The sequence below is a fragment of the Acomys minous genome (assembly GCF_964271855.1).
Source record: "Acomys minous genome assembly, chromosome: 6".
Lineage (NCBI taxonomy): Eukaryota > Metazoa > Chordata > Mammalia > Rodentia > Muridae > Acomys > Acomys minous.
This window is the reverse complement of record NC_140487.1, coordinates 119,776,890-119,801,901: the sequence shown is the minus strand read 5'-3', so window position 1 is coordinate 119,801,901 and position 25,012 is coordinate 119,776,890. Positions and strand designations below refer to the sequence as shown.

Sequence of the window (25,012 nt, the reverse complement as noted above, 5' to 3'; positions counted from 1 at the left end):
TTAATGTTCCCATCTGCTAGTATTTGAATTTTAAAAAGCTGCCACATTGCTTAAAATACCGTATATCTTTAAAAATGCCTTATAATTCCCCCTCCAGTTCTCTGCTTACAGCCATAGTGCAATCAGCAGTTGAGGTTGTAATGGGGAAGAAGAGTGAGACAGGCACAGAGATTGCAGCGGGGCAGGACCCCATGGCCCAGAGGCTCAGTGCCTTCTCCAGTAACCTTTTATTGTAGACCGAAGCTGACCCTATTGCCTTATTCCACGTTCTCCCCATGCTACAAAAGGTTCTCAGGGACAGAGTGATGTGGCCATAGTTCAGTCTGTTACATTTTTCAGGCTCAGTTCATACACACTTGGAATTCCTGCTCATTCCCAAATAATTAATGCCCACAGGTCAGTAGCCGTTAGAAAGCATCACTGCAAATGCTTGGACACCTTCTATGCAGCCTGCCTGGATTCTGGGCTGTCATGGCTGTATTTCTGGGTGTTAGATGCAAACAGAGTTAGGGACAGCTGTGGATTGACTTGTTTTTGGAGAAGACCTAAGCATTCCATTGTCACTCAGGTAGAGTTTCTCGGTACTGTGTGCCTTGAAGCCTCACAAAAGAAAGCTGTAGACACTGGGCAACAGCAAAGGCTGGTTTCAACAGTTTACTGTAGGGCTGAAGGATTGGAATCTTTTTTTAAAGGTACTTCAAAATGTGCTTAGTGTTAGTTGATCATGTTTGGCCATGTGGCGCATAGGCAGCATCATTGAGGTGGTTATGGTGACAAAATGCACTATTTTCAGTCGTCAGTGCTTTCTGCTTGTTAAATGGCCTCTGTTCTAGAGAATTCCACACCAACTTAACATTATTGAACCATCATTTTCATGGGTTTCCCAGCAGGTGATTGATGCTTCAGAGTGTATTCTGTTCTAGTGTTTTCTGAAAGAATTACGTGTTTTCGTTCTGGATCCTGTAGGCTTCAGGGGTGAGTTTATGAAAATATGAGAGCCGAGTGTGCATATATAAAGTTCACTCGCTTCACTCTTGCCTCGTGTTTTAAGGACTCTTAAGGCTAAAGTGTTCCAAAATGTGTCTCTCGTCTTTGCTCCAGTAGATGTTAAACTATTTATTAATTAACAGAGTTATGTTGCTGGAGTTAAAATTGGCCTAAAAAGCATTGCTTAAAGCTATAAATAATGAAAACATGAATAGTGTACTTGGTAACAGATAGTGCAGTGAGCGGTCCCTGGTGACTAATCCTTTTCCTCTGTGAGTCACTGCCCCTGTGTTGTAGACAGATCTGCAGGATGAGGGGCATCGTCCAAGGCACTTACCAAGAGGCTACAACCTTGTTAAGTTGTTTTGGACAATTAAAAAACCAAGTGTCCAATGGGACATCATGTTTGATTGTCTAGACATAAGAGTGGGCATTTCTGCAAAGTGTGTTTCGGTCATTAGTATCCCATAGCAAACCTAGACAACAGTAGGATTCCTGGCTGCTGGCATGTGTACGCCAGGTGCCCTCTAACTCAGAGCTGGTACAGACTAGACCGAGGTCTTTCGCAGTGCTGTGTCTTGTATGCTGACAGGGGAGGCTTGTTTACTGACGGTGGTCCTCTGCTCCAGTGTTTCTTTCAGTTGGCTTAGAAGAGACTCTGATGCAGACAGCTGTTGTACATGGAACTCCCATGTGCTGTGATTTGCTGTCCTCAGCTCTGAAGAACTTGTAGCTTGACCCTTCTCTGCTTGTTGATTGCATCGAGCCATGACTTATAAGCCATATCCAGCATCAGACACTTCTCTTGAAAGCCAGCGTAGGGCTCTGTAGTTTTTAAAGGGGTAGCTGCCACCAGAACACAATGTTGAGCACAGGACCCCACATATTATCAGTTGGCCACTTCCTAGAGCACCAGCTGGAATACCATTCTGGGGTTAAAAGCCATATGCTTCAAATGCTTTGTCACCACAAAACCACAAAAAGGCAGGTGAGCCTCTCCCACGTCTGAAGCACAGTCTGCCTGGGCCTTCTTGCTGCTGCCTTTAGATCTGTTGCTGAGGACTCCTTTCCAGAGAGAGCAGACTCACCAAGTTCTTCCTGTAATCCAAAGAGCTGCTCTATCCCAGCATCATTTCCGTTTTTCGTGACACCTCTCTCCCCCCCCCTCCCTCACCTCTGTGTCCAGAAATCAGAGAGTTTGAGAAACAACTCTAGTACAGCTTGCTCACCACCACTACCAGGGGCTGAGTGAACAGAGGAACCCTCTCCCCTGCTACCCTCCCCACACCCCTACCCCACCCCCATCCTCACTGCACACTCTGGGTTGGAAACAGCCCTGTGTCTTTGAAGCAGGAGCGGAGTTGCTAAAACTAGTAGAGTCATTTATGTGTTTCTGTCTTAGTGACATTTGTCTTAGTCTTTTCACCTTTTTCTTTAACATGGTCAGTTCATACAAGGTTGTGTTATGTTGTCATTTATCTTCAGTTTTCTTATTTTCTAGGAACTTCCTGTAGAAAAGCCCCCCCCACAAAACAAACCTTAACTGACTAAAAGATATTGCATGCTCAACTTAGGATAAGCACTACGGCAAAGGATACGAAATCTACCCAGCTTGCAAGACCAGTTGAAGCTGACTTAAAAGCTGTAACATGCAGCTGCTTCCTGACAGGCTTCTTGCCCTGGTTAGAGTCAGGCATCTGTCTCCTTGGTGGAGCTCACGAGTGTGCTGGCCTCTCAGGTGATTGAGATCCAGAGAGAAGGGAGCCATAGACGGGCTAGATGGACTGGCTCCCTCCTCATCTCCAGGCTGGCCACTCTTGGCAGAGAGCAGCTAAGGGAGCGATTGAACTAAACCTTGCAAAACAAGTACTCTTGTTTTATAAGTTGTCCGTGTAGTTTCAGGGATGACAGAGCGGGTGCGCTCACCTCAAAACACTTGCTTACACTCCAGCCCTTGATGCCTTTCTTTTACGTGAATTACACTGAGAGGTATTTAGCTGACCCCTAGCCCTCTCCCCTTAAAAAAAAAAAAAATCACAGATTGCCAGCATAATGCAGAGGAACCTGGATTGGATATGGACTCCTTCTCATGCCTCTATTAGTGTAATGTTTATCTATCCAGCTGTATGCGTTCCTCTCTGCCTGGCACTAATTTATAGCTATTATATTATGAGATGCTGCGTAGCAGTGAATCAGAGCACGGGAAGCATCCAGGCCTGTGTAGCTCTCTGTATCCACACACCAGGCCTCACCCTTCAGTCTCAGTAGATTCAAAGCAACAGATTGGCCTCTCCTTCCAAAGCGGATCAGCAGTACTTCCCCATGAGTGCTGATGCTTCCCCCAAATTAGTGACTGTGTTGGTGGAAAATGGCTACATTTTATTCATACTGTTTGTACTCAACCTTAAAAGTAATCTACCTCTTAAAATTTGTAGTTTAATACTTGTTTGATGAATTTGTGCCACTTTACCTTTCACTATCATTCCCATTTTGTTACATTTCTGTTAAGGAGACTTTATGTTGAAATACTGTATAAAGCATTTGTAGCCGTTTAAAAATAAAATATTTAAAATTATTTAAATTGTTTTGGGTGCTTCAATTGTATTTTGTGATTTACAGGTTGCATTTTTGTTTGCATTGTTAATCTGGACAGTGTCTGTTGTACTGAAGTTTGCTGTTAGTTATTTTATTGCTTCTTGTCAGAGTGCTATAAAGATTATTCTAATGAAAACATTAAAATTTACAATTTGACAACAAAAGGGATTGTTCATTGATTTTAACCAATGTAGCCTTGACAGAGTTTTATTACAGATACACAAGAGTGGTGTTTGCTACTTTGTCCTGTTAGCATGGATAACATCCTCTGCTTGTCTAAGATTTTTCATGTTATTTAGAACACCTGATAAGTAGGGGAGACTTGGATGATATATTCTATATCATTGTAACTAATAAACATGTTGTAAACACTTGTGAAAGGACTGCATTTTGTCCATAAGGGGGAAGTAGGCCATTTGGGCCTTGTTTGGTGTGTAGTCTGTATAGTCAGCCATTGGCCTGGGACCTCTTCACCGCGCCTGTGTGGCATCAGCTGAGCTTTGCTAATTGCAGTTGACTCCCCTCGAGGACAGACACTTAGCTGGATCAAGTAGTGCCTTGTGGATCGGGAGAAGAGAGCAGAGGACTGGGGGAGTTGTTACCTGAGACCTCAGCTGCTTCTGTGCTGCCTGCAGTTTAGTTTGCAGATTGACTTTGATTGTTCTCCCAGGCATGAATCAAAGAAGCTTGTGTTAAGTTTCTTCCAGGGGCTATTTTAAAGTGTGGATATGAAGCATCTCCTGTAGTCTGACACTGTCAACCTCCCATCCTGGAGCCCACTGTCTGACCTTCCTCTAGGGAGGGGACTGCAGGTCTGACAACTTACCCAGGTATTCACAAGTCTGTGTACCAAGTTCCAGGAAACCCGGTGAGAAGGCGGGGGGAGGGTGACGGAAGTTGGCAGTGCCTTCAGCAGTAGTTCTTGTAAATGTTGCACACAAATGCGTGCAGATACGCAGCAGAGCCCTGCCAGGAAGCCAGATCTTGGAGATGCTCTGAGAACGAGAGGCAGCTTCCCTCCCACCCTGTCTGCTTAGCATTCATTCATGGGACCCTTGTGCTTCCCTAGTGTTAACCCCAGGTGGGTTAGCCGTGGGTGAGTACTGTTTTCTAGATCTTAGTTTCCAATCTGCAGAAGGAAAGCAAGGAGTGGACTGCTGCTGGACCTGCATGTTGTCCCACCCACACTGGTAAAGAACAGGGTGTGCTGCTCCCATTCTCCGTGCCGTCCCCGGCTCTGACAGGTGCTGGAACCTCAGACACGTTTGCCAAATGAAAGAGTTCCCAAGAGGCCATGACATCCATGTCCATCTGATGGTGCAGTAGGAGCTGTTCCATTCTGCTTGCTCTTACTCTTTATGCAGAGTGAAATATTTTTTAAGCATTAAAAAGTAAATTACTAGAGCCTTTTGTTCCTTTCACTGTTTGAAGGCACTTGATGTAATTTCCACGCTGGCTGTTGCATGTTTGGTTATGACAAGTATTTCCTGGCAAGAACAGTTTCTGGAGTCAACTTAGGTTTGACATAGGTACAGTGCTGGGCTTCATTAATCCCAGCATTCAGGAAGCAGAGGCAGGCAGCCCTCTTGAGTTTGAGGGTAGACTACATAGTGAGACCCTATCCCCCCCCAAATAAAGCAGAAGTCCTGACCTGGGAGCCCATGTTCTTGTAGTGGTCTTTCCTCTGGTGTCATGCTTAATATTAGAGTGTTGCCCTCATATCATAGTTCCCAAAACTGAATGATGAGAAAGACGTAAACACCTTGATGTTGGAATGTTGAAATCCTTGGAATGCAGATGTTCATACTTAGGTCAAAATGCTTACTGATATCCAAGCGCATTTTAGACATGTGGCATTTGATTAGCTATTGAGGTTAGCTTTGACTCGATTGACGTCTATAAGAAACTATAGTGAGCAGTTTACTTTGACAGTAGATTAGAACACATGTAGATATAAAGGATTATGGGCAGGCCACATTTCAGGTTCCCTTAGAACTTGCCTGGTGGCTAAGGTGAATAGTCTTGTCTGTTGGCTTTCCAGATCTGGCAGCTCCTAGCCTTTCCTCCCTGATGCTAGCCTGAGACTATCACTTGCTCATCTGATCCCAGTGAAGTTTCTGCTGGAGTGAGTGGTGATGTGTATTTGGAAGAGTGAGCAGGCCATTATGAGAGATCCACGTCCCTTCTGGCCTTCCAGCCCAGAGCTCGTGCAGTTCACTTGAACCCTCCCTCCCTGTAGTCAGCCTCTCATCATCTTAGCCTGTGAGTACCGGGAGTGCTGGACAGTCCATCCCTGCTTTAAACATCCTGGCTAATTTCAACTCATGCACAAGAGGTGGGTGTGTAGCCCCATCCTTGGGAGTCTGTGGGTTCTTGAGCCTCCTGGTGCCACATGTAACCCTCATGACCATCCCATAGGACAAGACTGCAGAGTTGGGGCTCTTGAACTCAGCCCTGGACTTAGAGACATGTTCACTGGGCTTGGGGTGTGCAGACCCTAGGGGAGCAGGGATAACCACTGCCTTTTCAGACTCAGCCAGGGCCCTTTTAAGCCACTTCCTTTCTAAACCTTGAGCCTTCTGCTTATAGAACTTAAGTCAGCAGTGCTGTGGAATACCAAATAATAGATCCCAGATTGAGGGTGAAGATGACATCTGTGTTGCATTAAGATTCCAGATAAAAAGCATCCAGAGTCACATGGGGGGGGGGGAATAAGAGGAAAAAATGTGGGTGTTTGTGAGTAGGTGAGATTAGGGAAGTCATGAACTGCTGTAAAACTGCAGTCTTGAGCTTGTGCCTTTAGGGCCACTGCCCCACGCCTGCTGCTCATCAGGTACCTGTTTCCCTTCTCTTCCCAGCGCCCTTTTCCTCTTTGGGAAGAATTAGGGTTGATCTCGGGAACCACCCCATTGGATCAGTTTCATTTCTTTTAAAGGTAGTGTACAGGTCTTGATACCTTCTCCATTAACGATGTGAGCATTAGTAAACAATGTTTTATGGCTGAGGGGCTGCCCTGGGTAGCAGTTCTGTTCCATTCCCTCATCCTTCTGTCTTTCCTTTCAGATTAGGCCATCTGTCATTACATTGTCATTCTCAGAGGAACCCTTTGCTTCATCAACAGTTGACTGCAACAGAAACCGAGCCCAGACGCATAAAATCAAGTTAGGACCATACCCTTTGCATTTGACAGTGATCCTTAGGAAGTCAGCTAGGGACCGCCGGAAGACCATAGCTGTGCATTAACCCTGAAAGAAGGCCAGTTTAGGCTCCTCTAACCTCAGCAAACTGCCTTACTGCAAATTTGGATCTACCTATGGTAGTATTATTTAAGATTATTTCAAGTTTGCCGTCTGTGTAAGTTTTTGCCTGTGTTTTTATATGTGCAGCACATACCTACCTGGTGTGCTCTGAACAGTTGTGAGCTGTCATGTGGTACTGGGAACTAAAGGAACATTCCCCTCCCCATATTTAAACACAGTGTTAGGGCCTTAAGGGTCTCTGTAAGCTTCGTGTACTTTCTGACTGGGCATGAGCACTAGAGATGAGGGCGGGGCTAAGATCACATTGGCTGCATTAAGTAACTTATTCAAGAATTGGATTCAGTTTTGAGCCACGGGGCGGGTCTGTTTCCTGCCTCACTTATGCTGCCTCTGATGGGAAGAGATAGGGAATCCAGGCAGATGTCCCAAGAAACGGAAACATTCTGTGGAAGTCGTTGGTGTCCGGCCAGCAAACCAGAGCAGAAGGCCAGGTAAAGAAACCACTTCTCTGAGGATCCTGTGCTAGGTACTCCCCAAGTTGTTGGGTCGGAGCAAGACTCTACTGTTATTTAGGGAGCCACAGAGTCTGGGACTCTGAAGTGCAGGTTTATGTTCTGAGCAGGAAATCTTATCAGTATTTAGACAGATGTTTACTGTATGTACTGGAGTTCTGCTTCAATAATGTATTGAGCCATCATCAATCCAAATGTAAATTTTAAACAGAACTCATTTCACAGAGATTTAGAATGTGCAGCACACACGTTAGCAACAAGAATGTGTGTTAGCCTTTGGATGTTTTGAGAGCAGTTTCCATTTAAAGCAGACAAGTATTTTGCTGAGATACTTTTCATCATTCGTTATTGGGGTAAAGTTATTTAAGCCCCTTGGATTTAGTTTTGTTGTAGTAGCATCCTCTTCTTCCTTGCTTTTATAATTCGGTCCAGCCATCGCCAACGCAGCTAGGTTGCAGGGACATTTTCAGATAACTTCTATTTCCATTTGATGACTGGATGTGTTGAGTCCTGCCCCTAGCTCCTGCTAATCAGAAAACGTCATTGTGGGCCATCAGGTGCTGTATTCTGTATCTTGCTCTGGAGCCAGAGAGCATTCCTACCTGAGCTTAGAGGAGACGCCTGGGGTACACCAGACCTGTTGAGCAAAATAGCCACTGAGTACGTAGTGGGACCTCACTCTGAGCTCTCCTGGGGCGTAAGGGACGTAGAATACTCATTACAGGTAACCCAGAGGAGATGACAGTGCTTGAATCCTATCCCACATCAGTGTTAGGGCACCCCACGTCAAGCAGTCTGAGCTCCAAGTTGCTATGCTGAACTGCAGCATGGAGCCACCCAGCTGTAGTTGTAACCAGACCATAGAATCCCTTCCATCTTACAAAGATAATGTATTTTTCTTCATGCAGTTTCCTTCCAGTTTTAATTTTTTATTTCTCTTGCCTTTACCATCTCTCTTGGTATAGAATGTTATTCAGTAGTCAGGCTCTTTCATGTTTATTTTCTCTTTATCTTTATAACCCTCCAGTGACAGGTAAGTCAGGGGCAGCTTTAAAGCCAAGCACTCTCCTACAGTCAGCCTAGGTAGAACTGAGGATTTTCTGGCTTGTCTGTCCTTTGCGTTTTTCCTAAGGAGGAAGTAGGAACTTGAATCATTACTTGGGTCAGCTTGGTGCAGCACCTCCCATCCCATGCTTCCCCAGCACCTACAGAGACTCGGTACTTACGGGATAACAGAAGGGAAAAGAAAATTTTAGGGCTAGTTTTATAGCATGAGAGCTACTCCACCTTCAAAGACCTCTATGAATCTAACTCAAGTTTTAGGGTAAAATGTGACTCTTGGCCGGGTGTGGTGGCGCACGCCTTTAATCCCAGCACTCGGGAGGCAGAGGCAGGTAGATATCTTGAGTTCGAGGCCAACCTGGTCTACAAAGTGAGCCCAGGACAGCCAGGGACTGTTACACAGAGAAACCTGTTAAAACAAAAACAAACGACTTTTGGAGCTGTTGAAGTGTCCAATTAGAACCTAGTGAGAGGCAAGGGCTACTCTGTAGAGCCAGGTGAAGACCAGTCCGGCTGAAGTGCCTTAGGATGCAGTCTTCCAGGGTCACAGTGCATAGTGTGGGCTGGGGGAAGAACATGCCTTGTAAATCCAAGCTCCTGACTTCAGTTGCCATAACCCACTTGGAGGTAGAGACAGGTGGAGTCCCTAAGGGCTCAGTGGCCATTCAGTCTACCGTAACTGGCAAGCCATTGAGAACCCATTTCAAAGGACGAGGACAGCATTTCTAAGGATGGCACTCAAGTTTGTCTCCCCCCCCCCCCCCCCCCGCATGTGTACCCACACATGCACATCCATAAACAAAACAGCCATGACAGCTGATCAGCAAACAGCAGACACTCTGTGCTGGCAGAACAGGGTAGCACCAATCATTAAATCAGAGGCAGTGGTGAATTTGGCTTCTTTCACAGTCCACACTGTGCACAGCACAGACAAAACTTAAAGGCAAGTTTTGACCTCAGCAGAGCCTGCTGAACGTAGGGAGTTGAGCTATTGACATGGCATTGCAGAGTTTTCTGTTACATTCTTCCAACTTTGGGACCTGAAAACTCGATCATCTCCTACTATGGCCTGACACTTGCCATCCACGGGCCCCCTTTCCAGTGCAGCCACTCAGAATACATTGCAGACACGCGTCTCGTGCCTTGATTTTCACTCGGAATAAGGAAGTTGCTTCTTGTTGGTTTCTCCTTTGGCTGATTGCACAGCGCTGTACCCACTTGCCTGGGCTGTGTTTGAACATGTTTCAAAACCCAGTTCCACAGCCTAGTGTCACTCAACCTTGGTGATTTCTCCATCACACCCGTGAGTCAGCTGCTGCATGCAATAAAGCAGATGACAGAATCAAAGGGTGATGCTGCAGATGAAGGAAACAGGTCTTCCCAGTCACCGAGTCGTATCACGTGTCCACTGCTGCACAGAAGGAGGGGTGGGGTGGGGAGGCCCCGAAATAACTGACCTTTTGCTGCAACATCAGCTTCGGACATAGTTGAGCTCCATTGCTTTTACAGCGGCACACTGTAAAGCTCCAGTGTTTGTTTCCCAGAAACCATTAGTGGGAGTAGCATTGTTCGTGAGAACAAGTACAGTGCGAACGCTCAGTTGCGTCCCAGCTCTGGGAAGGCAGAAATGGGTGGATCCCTAGAGCTCCCTGGCCAGATAGCCAAGATTCCTTGCTGACTTCTAGGCCAAGGAGAGATCCTGTCTTAAAACAAGGTGGACAGCGCAGCACCAGAGGATCAGGTGGTCTTAGCACCGTCTTTCACGTGCACATGAGATTTAGCATAGGCCCCTGAGCAGATCCATCACCTTGAAGAACATCCTGTGGATTCGGTGTTTGAGCCTGGCTCATGGCTACATCCCATAGTGCCAGTGGGTCAGCAGATAGATGGGAGAAACAAGGTGGGTCAGTAATGAGCTGCCTTCTATCCTTGGGAGTCTATACTGCTTGACCTTTCGGCCAAGTGTGTGTGCTTGGGCAAAGTGCTTACCCTGTTGGAATGTTGGCGTATCAGTTCACCAGTTCTCGGTGAATAAATTTCAGGGAACAAGTCTCCCAGCTTGCTAAAGGGCAGGTAAAAGGAAGGAAGTATGAGGAAGGTTTTTCATTCTGTACCTGTCTCCACCTAGCTGGAAGCCTGAGAATTCCTTAAGTAGTAGGTAGCATCTAGCTGGGACAGGTTGTCAGTCCCCAGACAGGAGGAACCTTTCTGGAAGGCCTCCACCCAGTGAGCTGGTGGAGCAGCACAGGTTGGGACAGATGACCTGAGGCCACACCGTCTCCAGCGTGTGGAGCAGGTTAAACTGTTGAGGATGGCGCCAGACAGGGTGAGGGCTTTGGGGGAAAGCACACAAGCTGAAGGCAGGACCTGGCCCTGATCCCATGATGTCTCTGCACTTTTGGCAGCTCCGTTCCCATTGACTAATGCCTATGTGGTCACGTGCTTAAGCGTGCCTTTCCAATGACAGTGCCAGCGCTGTGTCTGGGACACTGCCAGCCAGTAATGCCAGGCTTCTCCATGGAGGTGAGAGTGGGGGGCGGAAAGGCCTGCATGAGCTGTAAGGTCAGCCTTGGGCTTGTTCTTGTGATAAACCATCTTCACCGCTGGCATCTGATGCCAAGTTCTGGAGTCCTACAGGCAACGCTGATAAACGCACAAAGCTTAGGCGAACCTCTTTACCAACAATGGCAAAACCCCACGAAGGTTGAGCCTTGCTTTGCCCTGGCTCTCGTCTTTTAACATCTTTGGCTAATCTGTCTGTCTGTCTATCTTTCTTTCATTTTATTATTTTATTTATTTATTTATTTATTTAATAGTTTATTTATATTTTTATTTATTGGTTTTTCAAGACAGAGTTTGTTTGTGTAGCCTTGGCTGTCCTAGACTCACTTTGTAGACCAGGCTAGCCTCGAGCTCACAGAGATGTGCCTGCTTCTGCCTCCCTGGGTGCTGGGATTACAGGCATGCACCACCACACCCAGATAAGCGCATCTTTAAAATCATAATGATGTGTCAGCATTTTCAAAGGACTTTGTCACTGGAAAGAGTGTTTCCATATGATGTCCTGGGGGGACTGTCCTCTAGGTGTCCCTCACTGGGAGTCTCAATGTCTGGCAGTCGGCATTCCTGGCATGTATATTTTCTTCTTAGCTTCCTGGCAAAATGGTGTGTTTTGACTCAGCTTGAGGGAAAGGAGAGCCTGGATAGAGATTTGCAGAGAGGAGGAGGAGGTTGGGGGTGGGGATCATTCCTCTCTGCTGGCTTCAGGTTTTCCTGCCCGAGCTGCACGTGTCACAGGCAGTGGCTGGGTTCCTGCAGAAATGATGTCCCTGAAACTAAAGGACAGCACTAGGTGGAGTGTGTGTACTTGTGGATGGGGCGGGGGAGGGAGGGGGAGGGGAGAGGCCTGAAGCTGCAGATGTGTTCACAGAGTTGTAAAAATAGGCACCTTGTCCCATGTTCTGGGCAGGACTCTGCCAGTGAGTGGAACCTGGGAAGCAGATGCTTGGAGAATTTGCCCCATGAGAACGGTGTTTACAGTGGGAACGGGGAGATCCTGCACATTGGAGGTGTAGCTGCATAGAGAGCCTGGATGTGGATTTGTTTCTTACTGTTTCAGGGTGCACTTCTCTGAGTGCCCCCTTTCTACCCAGGGTAGTGACGGCCCCATGGCTTGGAAATGGACAAACAGATACAAGCTGCCCTTTGACTTCTTTGCAGTTGGTGTTTCGGCTCCGCTCGAAGGGAAAGCAGAGTCTGTCCAATCAGGACTGACTCCCAGGCTTCCTTCTGTGTTCCTAAGGCTACACTCCCCCGCTCTTGCCCTTGTGAGTCAGAAGCCAATGCCAGCCCCTTTGCCAAGAGTACCTACCACATAGCACTGCTTTGGTCAAGTCCCTTGTACCCTCTGGCTCAGCTTCCTCAGTCTGACCATGAACTTAGGCTGGCCCCTTCCTGTCCTGCCTAGAAGGGAGGCATTTCACACAGGGGTTTCCTCACTGGCAGCTTCCTTGGCCGAGGCCCTCAGGCCTGGTTGGTCTGCCAGTCTTCCTGTTAACTAGGTCAAGTATTAGGAACTTGCCACACACTGGATATTTCAAGTTCAGACCAAACAGGAATGCCCTAGAAGCCCCAGCGAGGCAGAGCTCATTAGATGGACATTTGGATAAGAGGCCAGGGCCTAATGGGCCTGTTGGAAACTAAGGGAAGTTGTCACTGTCTCCTCAGCCATAAGAAGGGAGGGACTATAGTGTTAAGAGATGGGACTAAATAAAAGACCCGAAAGGTAGGAGCTTAGGCCGGGCTTGCCAAGTCCCCATGTTAGCAGCAGCTTGCCCCAGTATCATAAGACTGTAGAGATCTCAGGTGACTCAACCTGAAGGAATAATCAAGCATTCAGCCCCAGCACTATTTTTTAATTTAAAAAATGTGTGTGTGTGTGTGTGTGTGTGTGTGTGTGTGTGTGTGTGTGTGTACATGTACACAGATGTGCTCATTCCAGGGTAGATGTGTGGGTCCAAGAAGGTAGCTTTCGAGAACTAGTTCTCCCTCCCGCTCATTTTGAGGCAGGATCTCTTGTTTCTGTAGTACGGTATGGTTCATGTGTATGTCTGTGAGTCTCCCATCTCGCCTTCCTATCCCTGTAGGAGTGCTGGGATTACAGATATGCAGCACTGCATCTGGCTTTTTTTAAATGTGGGTCTCAGGAATCAAACCCAGCCACTCAACCTTGCATCACAGGCATTTTTACTTGCTGAGCCATTTAGCCACTCCGGAGGGCCACCTGCCTGCGTCTTCCTCCCCACTCCTGCACAGAGGAACTTTATTCACACAGTCACTAGACACCAGCCCCAGTCCAGACCACCAAGCTTTGCCCGACAGGCTCCACCTACCTGTCCTCAGCCCCAGGTGCCCACAGCTCCAGTGTGTTCCCCCCTCAGGGTTCCTTTCAAGCTTCTAGACCTGGGCTGTTAGGACTTGAGCATCTGTGGGTCCCACCCACATCATGGTTAATGTGCCACCAGGCTGTGGACCTCACTTTCAGCAGAAGTAAGGATCTCGCCAGCTCTCAGAGCCTGCTCTCAAAATCCCAGAGCTGAGCTATGAGGGGGAAAGGCCAAGTCCAAATATCAAGGGCCACGACCCCATCTTGAGTGCTTTAAGCATCCCAGGGGTTCCTTTGAGCATCTCGGTTCAAGAGCCTTTGTTTCTGGCTTCCTCTGAGCTTGGGAAAGGCCAGCCCCAGTGCAGACCAATCTTGCTCCTTGAGGGTCTGCACCGAGGAACCCCACACTGAAGTGGTGACCTTTCATCACCACTGTGGGGTTGGGCTTATACCAGGGGTGCACACAGGCTTGGGAGCAAATGGTTCTGGATTCAGATCTTGACTGCTTCCCTGTAAACTTTGACGGCTGATGCCTTCACTCCTCTGCATCTCTTTCTTTGTCCCAATAAAACAAGGTCTTGGCAGCCCTGACTTACAGGGTCCTGGAAGGGACCCAAAACAGCACCCTCCCCACCCCCAGTGTTTAGCTCACAAACACTGTGTGACACTACTCCCCCCAACCCCTTCTTGAGACATTCATTTTGCAGGTGAGTCTCCTATGGCTCAGGCCGAGGAGTAGTCTTTCAGAGGCCCCCACAGCAAGTCAGAGGCAGAGCTGGTGTTAACCTGCTGCGGTTCTCTCTGAATAGGAGGGACCTCCCTAGATTACAACGGTGCCTGCAATGGGAGATGCCAACGGAACCGAGATTCCCGGAAGTGGCTGGTGGAATTTCAGCATACTCTTGTGACTGTCTTCCCTTCACACCAGCGCCTGCCCCTTTGCCCTTCCCCTCCACCTCTGGCATAACATACAATACCCAGCACTGCTTCCCAATGATCTGTGCCACGGATGTATAGAGTTGGTAAGGCATCCGTTTTGAAGCCCAGGGTAGTCTGTGCATGAGAGAGGTGTGGGCCAGGCAGAGTCCCACAGGCTCATTTATCCATCCCTCGGAGAGTGCCTGTCCCTTAAAGTCAGCTGCTCCTTCCCAGGTCCTCACCCTGCTCCCATGACCTATGTGTGCCTCCCCTTGGTCCTCTCTTGACACCACTGCCCAGCACTTAATCTCTGCCAGCTGTGGAACTACTATCCCCAAGGTTAATACTGGCCTCTGGGAGACTTGAGTGTGTGGTGGGGCTGGGGCTTGGCGTTGTGCCACTGTAATGGTGGTCACTGTTGCTTGCCTTGTCTCCAAGATACTTTATGCCTCGATCCGGGTCACTCCCACTGTTCCCACATCCCATTGCGCCCTTGGTCGCTGGACCTCTTGCACCTCCCTTCATCTCTGGGTGCTGACAAGTCCCAGATGGCGTGTTCTCATCTGCTTCTTGGGTCAGCCATAAACCAGGCATGCTGCCTCTCGGTGCCTAGTCAGCATTTCAAGTTAAATCTGTTCCCAACTGGCCTCACTCTCCCTGGAGTCCCCTCCCAACAGCAGCAGGATGGATTCAACCTGCTCTGGAGCTAAGCTAAACTACATGCCCTCTTCACACCCCTATGTCTTACCCTGTCATTGCCTGCCCTCCTCCTGCCGTGACCCCAGTGTGTCCAAACCTGCATCTTCTCACAGCTCAGCCTCCAGCAGTCCTCAGAGCTTAACCTCTCATCACTTCTTCCTGGATGGCATTCTGGTACCTCATAGCTGGTCTCCCTAACTCTGGCCCTGGACACTCACAGTTTTGTCACATCAGGGACAAGTAAGCTCTCCTTTCCCTCAGGGCCTTACAAGATCCTCCCTTCTGCTCATCTCTCCCTCTCTGGCGTGTTTGACACGCCTCACCTTAGGGCCTCCGAAGTGCTTTCAACACCCATAGTTGGCAGCTCACACACAGCCACATCTGAAGCCTTCCCCTTTGACTTTGCACACTCACCTGCCCTCTGCACACTCATTTCTGTCCATGTTGACCACTTGACCATTATGGTCTGAGGAGTCTTGTGTGCTTGTTTTCCTTGTGACCGGATATTGCGCGTGAGCCCAGGGGCCAGCCTTTGACACCCCAAGCCCTGTGCTATGCTTCTGCCCCTTCCCCCGACCCCCGCTCTGCTGGGTGGTGGTCTGTGTAGGCATCAGGTCTGGTACTAAGGCTTTAAGAGGGGAGGAATGAGCAGGTCTCAGGATTTGTAAAAGGAGACTCTGTGGTGAGGGCTGGGGATTTCTTGGGCTTGTCACGTCCCCTCACCTGCAAAGGCCACCTCAGTCTAGCCAGTGAAGGTGGTGACATGTGCTGTTCTTTCGCTATGCCGCTCAGCAGTGCTTATATTTTAAGTTTGTTTGATGACTTGGTATCTTTTGCCTACTGTAAATTGTTTGTTTGTTTTTTTTTGTTTTTGTTTTTAACGATTTATTGATAAATCTTCTACTTAATTGTTTTGGGATGGGAGTCTCATGTAACCCAAAGTAGCCTCACACTCCTGCTGTAGCTCAGGATGACCTTGATGTTCTAACCATCTTGCCTCCCCAGCAGAGGGTTGGCATGACAGCCATGCTGCCACCTTGGGTTTTTATGTGGTGCTAGACTCGAAGCCATGTTCGTCCAAGCTAGGCAAGCACTCTGCTAACCGAGCCATACCCCAACCCTCTTTTGAGTGGTTGGTTTGTTGTTGTTGTTGTTGTTGTTATTTCTGTAGTTTTTGTTGTGGCTTTGTTTCACCTTGGTCTCAGCTGTCCCCTGTCACTCAAGACAGAACCAGAGAGGAGAGGCTCAAGTGCTATAACTTTTCTGACTTTTCCTCTCTAGCTCCCTAAGGCTTGGTGTTGCTTGAGCACTAGGGCAACCACTGGGGCTCTGTCCCCTCATCGGAGGCAACCAGGACAAACATGCAAAGTCCCCCAGGGCCAGTATGTTGCTGACAGCCTGAGACTTGGCTTCAGCTCTTGGCTGCTTCTCTGTGTTCCTATATCAACACACACACACACACACACACACACACACACACACACACACACACATCTTTTACCCGCCTCTGACCTCGCTCCCATTTCTCTGGTGCATACCATCTTATCTGGATTTCTTTCACACAGATTCCTGGGAGCTGGAAGGGAACATAGTCCTTTGGGAGCCTCAGGCCTGAGCCCTAGCACCCAACTCCCTTAGACACAGAGCTGTTCCTCTATAAGCCACAGCCAGAATGCTGAAGGAGGTTATATGCATGTATTAGTTATGGACAATTACATAATAGTGGGTTTCATTGTAACATTCTGATATTTGGAGGATATGTACGCCCTGTCTCCCCCGTTATCCTCTCCCCCCCCTTTGACTCCCACTTGTCCCCTTTCTCTTCCCAGTTAGTCTCTCTTCCACTTTACTGCCCCCACCTCATGATCCATTCGTTGTTAGAGTTATTTGCACGAGTATGGTGAAGGTTATTTACAGGACCATAGTCACCTTGCCAGGGGCTCCACCACTGAGTAAAATGTCTCCATGTCCCCTGGCAGCCATTAACCGCCTATATAGATCTTCCAGGAGGGGGTCCAGTACAGTTCTTAACAGGGAAACATCTGAGCAAAGAGGTAGAGGAAGGAAGAGATGTCACGTGACTGTCTTGGGGGGAAAGCGTATCCTGGCAGAGGGAACGGCTTGGCAAAGCGCACAGGGACTAGAAATGGTTGCCTGGGAAAGTGAATGCATCCTGCCTGCCATGAGTGGATCGACTTTTCCAAGCCTTGCGTAAGGGCCAGGTGTGGAGAAGGAGACATCTTGTCTGTGGTGTCTGCACCATCCTGGCTGGCCATACAGATTGGGGTAGGCTGTGTGGTATATGAGGGATCTGGACTTTGTTTCCTGAGGTGAAGCTTCTGGAAGGCACCTTGTGCATGTCGCAGGGGATGCACCCCTCTGAGCAGAGCCAGTGTGTGTGTGAAGCACAGATACCCCTACACACACACACACACACACACACACACACACACACACACACACACCACCCCCCTACACACACACACAGCTTTGTTCTCAGGAACGTCAGTCATTTGAGTGGAAATCTTAGGACTATGACTCTGTTTCTTAGCTGTCCCAGAACAGCTGCTGCTACCAAACCCTCTGGCCAGGGTTAGCTGAAGCAGTGGGCCCTGAAGGGACTGAGGTAAGCTGGGAGGTCAGTAGGGCTGGATCCTGCAGATCCTACATATGAAAAGGTGGCCTTGTCCTGAGAGGGGTGGGAGGGATAAATGCAGGGGTGTCATGATCACATGAGCCCTTTAGGGAGAACGATCACAGTTCTGCAGAACAGACTTGAAGGAAGCCAAGGTGGCCGTGGAAAGGTATTGCAGGAGACCTGGGGAGAGGTGCTCCACACCGGGGACTAAGGGAGGAAGGTGACTCAGAGAGCCCCTGACAGCAGCAGAGGAGGGGACAGGAAGTGTCCATGGGTCTGGCTTTCAGGATGTTGCGAGAGTGTCAGTGACCAAGAAAAAGAGTCAAAGGTGTCTCACAAATTGAGATCAGGATCTGAATTTAAGGGGTTTCCTAAGTGTCCCGGTGAGGCCTCTTTTGCATGGAAACAGTGCCTGATCAGTGAGACTCAGCTCAGAAGGGACAGGCTTGAGGTCCGAGCAGGTTCAGACCATTGAAGCTTCCCTGGCTTACCCCCTGGGATTATGAGGCAGTAGTTAGTTACCTGCAGCAGGGCTAACGAACAAATGGATATGACCATAGAGGACCCAGTCATTTCCAGAGACATTGTAGGCTCTCAGCCTCCCAGGCCAGGGTGGAGTGTGTCCTGCAGGCAAGTCTTCCCTGAGTCCTCATGGGGAGACGAGGTGGTGACCCCGCCCCAGGCCTTGAGTCCTGTCTCTGTTTTCTCGTGTGTGAAACGATTGCAGACACATTTGCTCTGCTTGACTCCAGGGATGGAGGATCCAGAGAGAAACAATAGGGAGGTCTACAAAGGTCCTGTGACGGTGGCTGAAATTATCTTCCCTTTCAGCCAGAGGTGCCTGGGGATGAGGACAGAGAGGGCCTGTCCTGTGGGCTGGAGAGAAAGTGCGCCCTCTTGTGGAAATGTCTGTTTGGGCAGGAAAGGACACCTAGAGAGGGAGGTGAGGCCTGCAAGACTTCAGGGTCTAGGGGCTGGTTTTGAATGGTTGATAGGTTGCCAAGGAAGGGTGGTAACGGATGCCAAAGACTATTTGTCAAGGCTTCTTCTCAGAGGGAAGCTGAGCATCCAGTGCGCTATTGTGAGAAGGAGACCATTCAGAGTTCAAACTCTAGCCGAGGCTCATGTGAAACTGACTGCGTTGCTGGCACAGGTTGATTCCAAACTCACGTGATCCTCCTGCGTCAGCTCCTGTGTGCTGGGGTTACAAGCCTGAGCCACTAGGCCCTGGTTCATGTGATTTCTAAGTCAAACTTTCCCACAGCTCATACGTGTAGAAATACATGTAGTGTGTAGTGGGCTCGGTACTGTCTAGTTCCCGGCACCCACTGGGGACGGGGTGTTTTGGAGCAGATCCTTGTGGCTGAGGGGCACCACTGTATCAGACTTTGGCTGTCCTCTGCATTGGGGGTTTCATAACTTCCTGAGCACTGTTCGCCTACCTCCTGCTGACGTCAGGCAGGTGAACCAGAGAACTGCTTGCCCTGCCCACTTCTACCTTCTGCACCTCGCCAGCCTACTGTCAGCCAAGCCCTGCTCACCTCTTGTTATGTGTCCAGAGAGACAGTTGATCTGCCGGCTCTCTCTGCACCGCCATTTTTCCCCTCTGTCAACTCAGAATAACGTGGGCGTGGCTGAGTGGCTCATACGAAGAGGAAGGGTGCTGGTCCATATGAAATACCTAGCTCAGTCAGGGCACGGACTAAAGTACCCGGTAGCCATTTATTCACTTTGAGACAGAATCTCACTATACAGTATAATTTGGGCTAGCCCCAATCTCACCATCCTCCTGCCTCAGCCTCCTGGGTTGCTGGAGTTACAGGCACATGAAGTCATTCTTTTCTTTTGTTGTGCTAAGGCAGCAGGGCAGCAGCAGCTAAGAGGATGGGACCTGGAGCTGTTAGTGCTCAGGAGAAAGGCAGATCCCATATTCCACAATGGCAGCTCTTAGTGATGTGTGCTGCAATTGGGGGAGACATGGGGTACGGGGAGGGGAGGCATGGGATGGACTCACAGGAGGCAGAGAGGGCAGGTTTTCCAGAGTTGTGGGTGGGATCATCTCTCTTTCAAATACTTTGTATAAGGTTTCCTTGAAAACCCGATTCCCATTTAGGCTGCCATGAAAGACAAAGGGGCCTGGGCTTACCTTTCATTAGGAAGTCCCGTCACTATTCCAGATACCTGGCGTAAAAATACAGGAAGTCTCATCTTGCCTGGGGCCTGGGAGATGGTGGGCAGCAAAGACGTCCTTGCCCCTTCAGTGATGTCAGAGGCCCAAACTGGTTCCTGATGATGACCTGTGCTGTTCCTTTCCATACAGCTACAGTCTCCGCCTAGCGTCCCGATGCGCCTCCTCAACAGCCCCTTACGTCACCAGACAATGCAGAAAGGTCAAGGCCGCAGCGGCAGCTCAGTTCCAGGGACCCTTCTTCAAAGAGTAGGCACTTGGTCTGCTCCATAACAGGTAGGAGGCAGAGGCACCCTGGCACCATCTCAGTGGCTTCTGGGCTTTGGGGGTGGGGTCTGAGGTATGTCTTGGTTGAGTGGGAGGGATGGCAATGCCAAGTCCCCTCCACTTGGCATTCTGGAGACATGAGTTCTGTGGCTCAGCATGTAGACTCTGGACCAGCAGGGCTCAAACCGCAGCTTTGCCATTCACTGGCCAGTAGGACTACAAGTCACTTTCTCTTAAGTCTCAACTTCCACATGTGTAAATCGGCACTTGCAGCCTCCAGAAGGGTAAGGGACAAACCATTCATTGTTGCCCGTTAGTGGTATTTTGCTGTGTCATCCCAAATAGACCCAGGCAGTAAGTGATAGAGCCTAGAATGTGAGGGCCCTGAGGTCAAGTCACAGCACCATGGGAGGAAGGGAGAAAGAAGCCAGGGAGATAGGCAAAAGCAAGCTGTCTAAAGTAATCAAAAGCCTGGGTGATGGCTGTTTGTGGGGAGCTATCCTGAGGGGGGTGGTTCAGGGTGGGGTCATAGTCTGCATCTTCATCTGATGTCGGATATATGCTGTGAAAAATGTATCAAGTGAGACTTTTCTCTATATGCCTGTTGTACTTTTGTAGGCTGCTTCATGTGACAGTTAAACAGGGAAACATAAATAGCCACAGAAGGCAACGAGTCCGTGGCTACCATTGTCATTTTCTTCTTGTTTCTCCTCAGCACCTGAAGTGACCTGGAATCAGTGAAGCCAAAGGGACCAGCAGTCTGCCCTGCACAGAATACTGACCTCTCCCAGTTGTGAGAGTGAGAGAGAAAGAGAGAGTGAGTGAGAAAGAGAGAGAGAGAGAGAGAGAGAGAGAGAGAGAGAGAGAGAGAGAGAGAGAGAGAGAAAGCATGTGTGCATGTGTGCATGTGTGTGCTGGTGCATGCATGCTGTCTTCAAGCCAAGGTCCCAGCCTCAGGAGCAGGAAGGCAGAAGCCTTCGCCGCTATCCTACAGATGATCCTTGGATATGGCCCAGAACCGTGCTCTGTGGTGCAGCCATCCTGCCCGGGAGGGGCATCTCCTTCTATGCAATTTTTTAAAAGAGTTCCTTGACCCTGCTTTGTGCTTCTTGAGCTGTCCTTTGCCATCGCTGGGACTTTGATCTGGCCCTGAGGGGTGGTGGGGAGAGGTCCTAACTAAGGGTGACCTTTCAGAGGCCAGGCTCCCCTTGATGCCACCCCTGCCTTCACTGACCTTTTCCTCATACTATCTCTGGGAGTCAATAACAAATAGCATATAGATTCATCAGGGCTGAGCCTGAACCATGGCCCTAGCACTAGGAACCACCCCCCTTTCTCCCTAAGCAACCAGAGCTGCCAGCTTTCAAGTCATTTCCTCCTTTGAGGTTCCAGAGTCCACTGCTCAGAAGTCTCTTCAGGGAGCCTCAGAGTCCATATTGTGCCCAGGATGCAGACTCCGCCCATGTTCAGACCTGGTCTCTCATTTAGAAAAAGCAGTGGTTGGAGAGGCAGGAGTGGAGGTGTGGCTCTCTCCTGTGTCCTTCTTTGTCTCTTTCAGTGGGACCTCCTGCACTGGTAGCATCTGAACTCTGCGAGTTAGCTGCAAAGGGAAGCAAAGAAAAAAAAATGATGAAAAAGTATATGGATGGGTTGAAACAAACAAACAAACAAACAAACAAGCAAGCAAGCAACAACAAAGCCCTGGGAGGTTTTGAACGGGTGGTTTTCATGTGCCATAAAATCACCTGCTGGGACCTGCTCTGTGGACAGAGCCTGGGAGAAACTCGGGGCTGGGCTCAGAGTTCGGACCTTGGTCACTGAGGTTCTTGGGGTTTGTGCCTTTGGGGCAGAGGATGCCTGAGATGCTTTTGGTGCTGTTTCCTCAGCTCCGTTTTTGGTCCCAGCATGTCAGAATGGGAGGACAGGACTTGGGAGAGTTGTCATACAAGAGAGGGGCTTTCTTTTTTCAGGGCTACTATGGTTGATCTTGCAACTCTGTAAATATGTATGTAGACACTTTTAAAAGCACGTATTTATGGCCCCGACTGTAAATGCCCCGTTTTTAAAGTTTTATAACGTGTGTTATTTAATTAATCAGGCGACTGACTGCAGTAAGGGGACTAACTGGTTCAGGAGAAAGGGTCTCTGTAAACCCTCACATGGGCAGAAAAGCACCCATCAGTGTCCATGGTCACAGTTTTCCTATTTACCACCCAGCTAAACTCTGCTGTTCCCTTTTTTTTTTTTCTTCGATTGGAATTTTTCCTTCTACACACCCCGGCCTGCAGTTAATCCTTGCAAGCATGAACTTGTGGTTGCTGCTAACTCCACTGACACAGTAAACCCCACAGCTGGTCACACGAACTGTATCCCAGGCTCTCCCAGCAAGCCAGGAAAACTCACGAACCCAAACCTTGGCAAGCTCCTTTCAGCCAAACTTTGGAAAACTCTGGAAAATGTTGCTGGGTTCTTGGGGGATTCTCTCTGTCTCTCTCTGTCTCCCTGCCCGCCTCCCCTGCCCCCCCCCCCCCCCGCATGTGCAAATTGTGCTGGGTCACCCTTAACCACTTCTCAAAATGTCAGGAAAACGAAGAGAAAGTTTGGTCAGGAGTGCTGTTTCCTGGACAGGGGAGGTCTTCCGGCATGGCTTTAGGTCACGCTGAAGACGGGTTCTGTATCTGCCGTGTGAAGAAAGTGAACAATAAAAGTGCAGAGCGATTGTGAAACACAAGTGTGGCCTCGGTCATTTTCCACTCTCACTCTCAGGCTTGTCTTCTCTAAGTTGTTGGATTCTGGGCTGGTGGAGAAAAGTTGGAGTAGGTGCTGATTTAGGGACAAGAGAAAGCAGGTCCTTTGAGAAGGCTAGTGGTGGAACGCCCTTTTATTGAGCAAGGTTTCTCTGCCTTCAAGTCACTTGCTCTTCTGTCAGAGAGTATGTGACTGTGTTCAGTTAGGACTGGACAGTCTTTTGTGATTGCAATACACTTTCCTCTTCAGAGAGAGAGAGAGAGAGACAGACAGACAGACAGACAGACAGACAGACACTCTCTAGAACTGGAGTTACATTTGGCTTTGAGCCCACATGTGGGTGCTGGGAATCGAACCTGGGTCCTCTGCAAGAGGAGCTCCATGCTCTTAACTCCCGAGTCACTTCTCAGCCCTCTAATATACTCTTAGAATTTTTGCTTATGGAGGTATCATTTTCTCTGGCTACAATAGACTTACAGAAGCACACAAATCAATGTTTTGTATTGTGTTTTGAGCAGTTCCACTGATGCCTGCAGCTAGGAGAGTTGGTCCAGGGTTCTGTATTTGCACCTTGAACACTCTTTTAAAAAAAAAGCAGAAGTGATGTCAGGGTTCTCCAGAGAGGACCAATAGGAGGAGGCCTCCATACACGTAAAAAGAGGCGTCATGATCCGCTCTCTGTAAGCTCGGTGTGGCCGCGATGCTTTGCAGAGGTGCCAGTCTGAGTCCAAGGACCTGAGAACTAGGGGTGCCAGCAGGAATGACACAGGCCCCGGGGCAGGAGAGGTGAGGTGCATCTGTGCCTCAGTAGGGTCCGGTCCTGCTTCCCTTCTGTCACTGTGATAAACCACCTGGGCCAAAGGTAGGTTGTGGAGGAGGAGCATGTTTATCTGGCTTACACTTCCAGGTTACAACCCATCACTGAGGGAAGTCGGGGCGGGCAGAAACCATGAAGGGTCAATGCTGGCTCCCTCACGAGCTCAGGCCTAGCTAGCTTTCTTACACAGCCCAGGGAATGATGTGGCCCACGGCAGGTTGGGCCCTCCTCCATCCATGATGACAATATCTGTGCACGCATCCTTGCGCACGTGCCGCAGACCGACCTGATAAAGACATCGACTCAGCTGAGCCTCTCTTTAAAAGTGACATCTTATGGGCCGGGCGTGGTGGCGCACACCTTTAATCCCAGCACTCGGGAGGCAGAGGCAGGCGGATCGCTGTGAGTTCGAGGCCAGCCTGGTCCACAAAGAGAGTCCAGGACGGCCAAGGTTACACAGAGAAACCCTGTCTCGAAAAACCAAAAAAAAAAAAAAAAAAAAAAAAAAAAAAAAAAAGTGACATCTTATGCTGTGTCAAGTTAATTGTTCATGCTAAGACAGAAAGGGCAGGGGCAGAGTGTCTCCTGATCATGGTCTATTCAGACCCCTCCATAAATTGGAAGAGGCCCAACACACCGAGGACATCCTCTGAGACTGAAGGGATTATAATCTCAGCTGAAAACCACATAGATAACCTCGCAATCAGGTACAGCCTGCTCCCGCGTCCACTTCTTCTGCCCACGTGCAAGACTGGCCGCCATGTACAGCCTCACATGCTGGATCAAAGTAGAAAGTGAGGAGGGCGAAACTCCTCCCCGTGGGGAGATCCCCTACATTCAACACCCGGTCCTGGACTTCAGGGCCAAGTTCACACTGGCCTCACTCTGGGACCCCCGCAGTGGTTGGGACAAGCAGAGATCATGCAGAAGAAAGACAGACCAGTTGACAGGATGAGAGCGGGTAAGGAGGCCAGTCTGACGCATGGGTGTTGAGAGCTTGGAACTGGGGGCGGGGGGCGGTTCCTAGAAGAGGAGACGCAGGGATGCTGGCTAGTGCTGCTCAGGTCGCAGCTGATCTCCGTATCGGGCACCAGAAGTGATTTCATTTCCTGAGATGTCACACACGCATTTATTCATCCTAGAAAGGGGGTCCGCGACTGACCAAAGTAACGATGGACACCAAAGTCTAACTTGGAGAACGAATGAGTTTTTTTGGTTTGTATATGTAACTATTTTATTATATGAATAGAAGGGTTCTGTCTGCATGCATGCATGCATGTACCACATGAATGCAGAGCCTGGGGTGTCCAGAAGAAGGCACCAGAAGGCACTGGGACTGGAGACACAGATGGTTGTGTGCTGCCATGTTGGTCCCGGGACTTGAACCTGGGTACCCTACAAGAGCCACCAGTGCTCTTAACTGCAGAGCCATTGAA

The 25,012-nt window shown here is 49.1% G+C and overlaps 1 protein-coding gene across 4 annotated transcripts in view; it reads left to right on the top strand.

Annotated features, from left to right (window-relative positions):
- Nucleotides 1-22,805, top strand: part of PRDM2 (PR/SET domain 2) — a 102,354-nt gene extending 79,549 nt beyond the window's left edge. For 2 of the 4 annotated variants that reach the window (XM_084788208.1, XM_084788209.1), the window contains 2 exons: nt 19,877-20,020; nt 20,727-22,805. In XM_084788208.1, coding sequence (XP_084644334.1) covers nt 19,877-19,997 — 121 coding nt within the window. In that variant the 3' untranslated portion in view covers nt 19,998-20,020; nt 20,727-22,805. Of the gene's footprint in view, nt 1-2,488; nt 3,957-19,876; nt 20,021-20,726 lie in introns of those variants that run through there. The other 2 variants (XM_084788211.1, XM_084788210.1) reach the window with 2 other exon arrangements.
- Nucleotides 22,806-25,012: the final 2,207 nt, after the last annotated feature.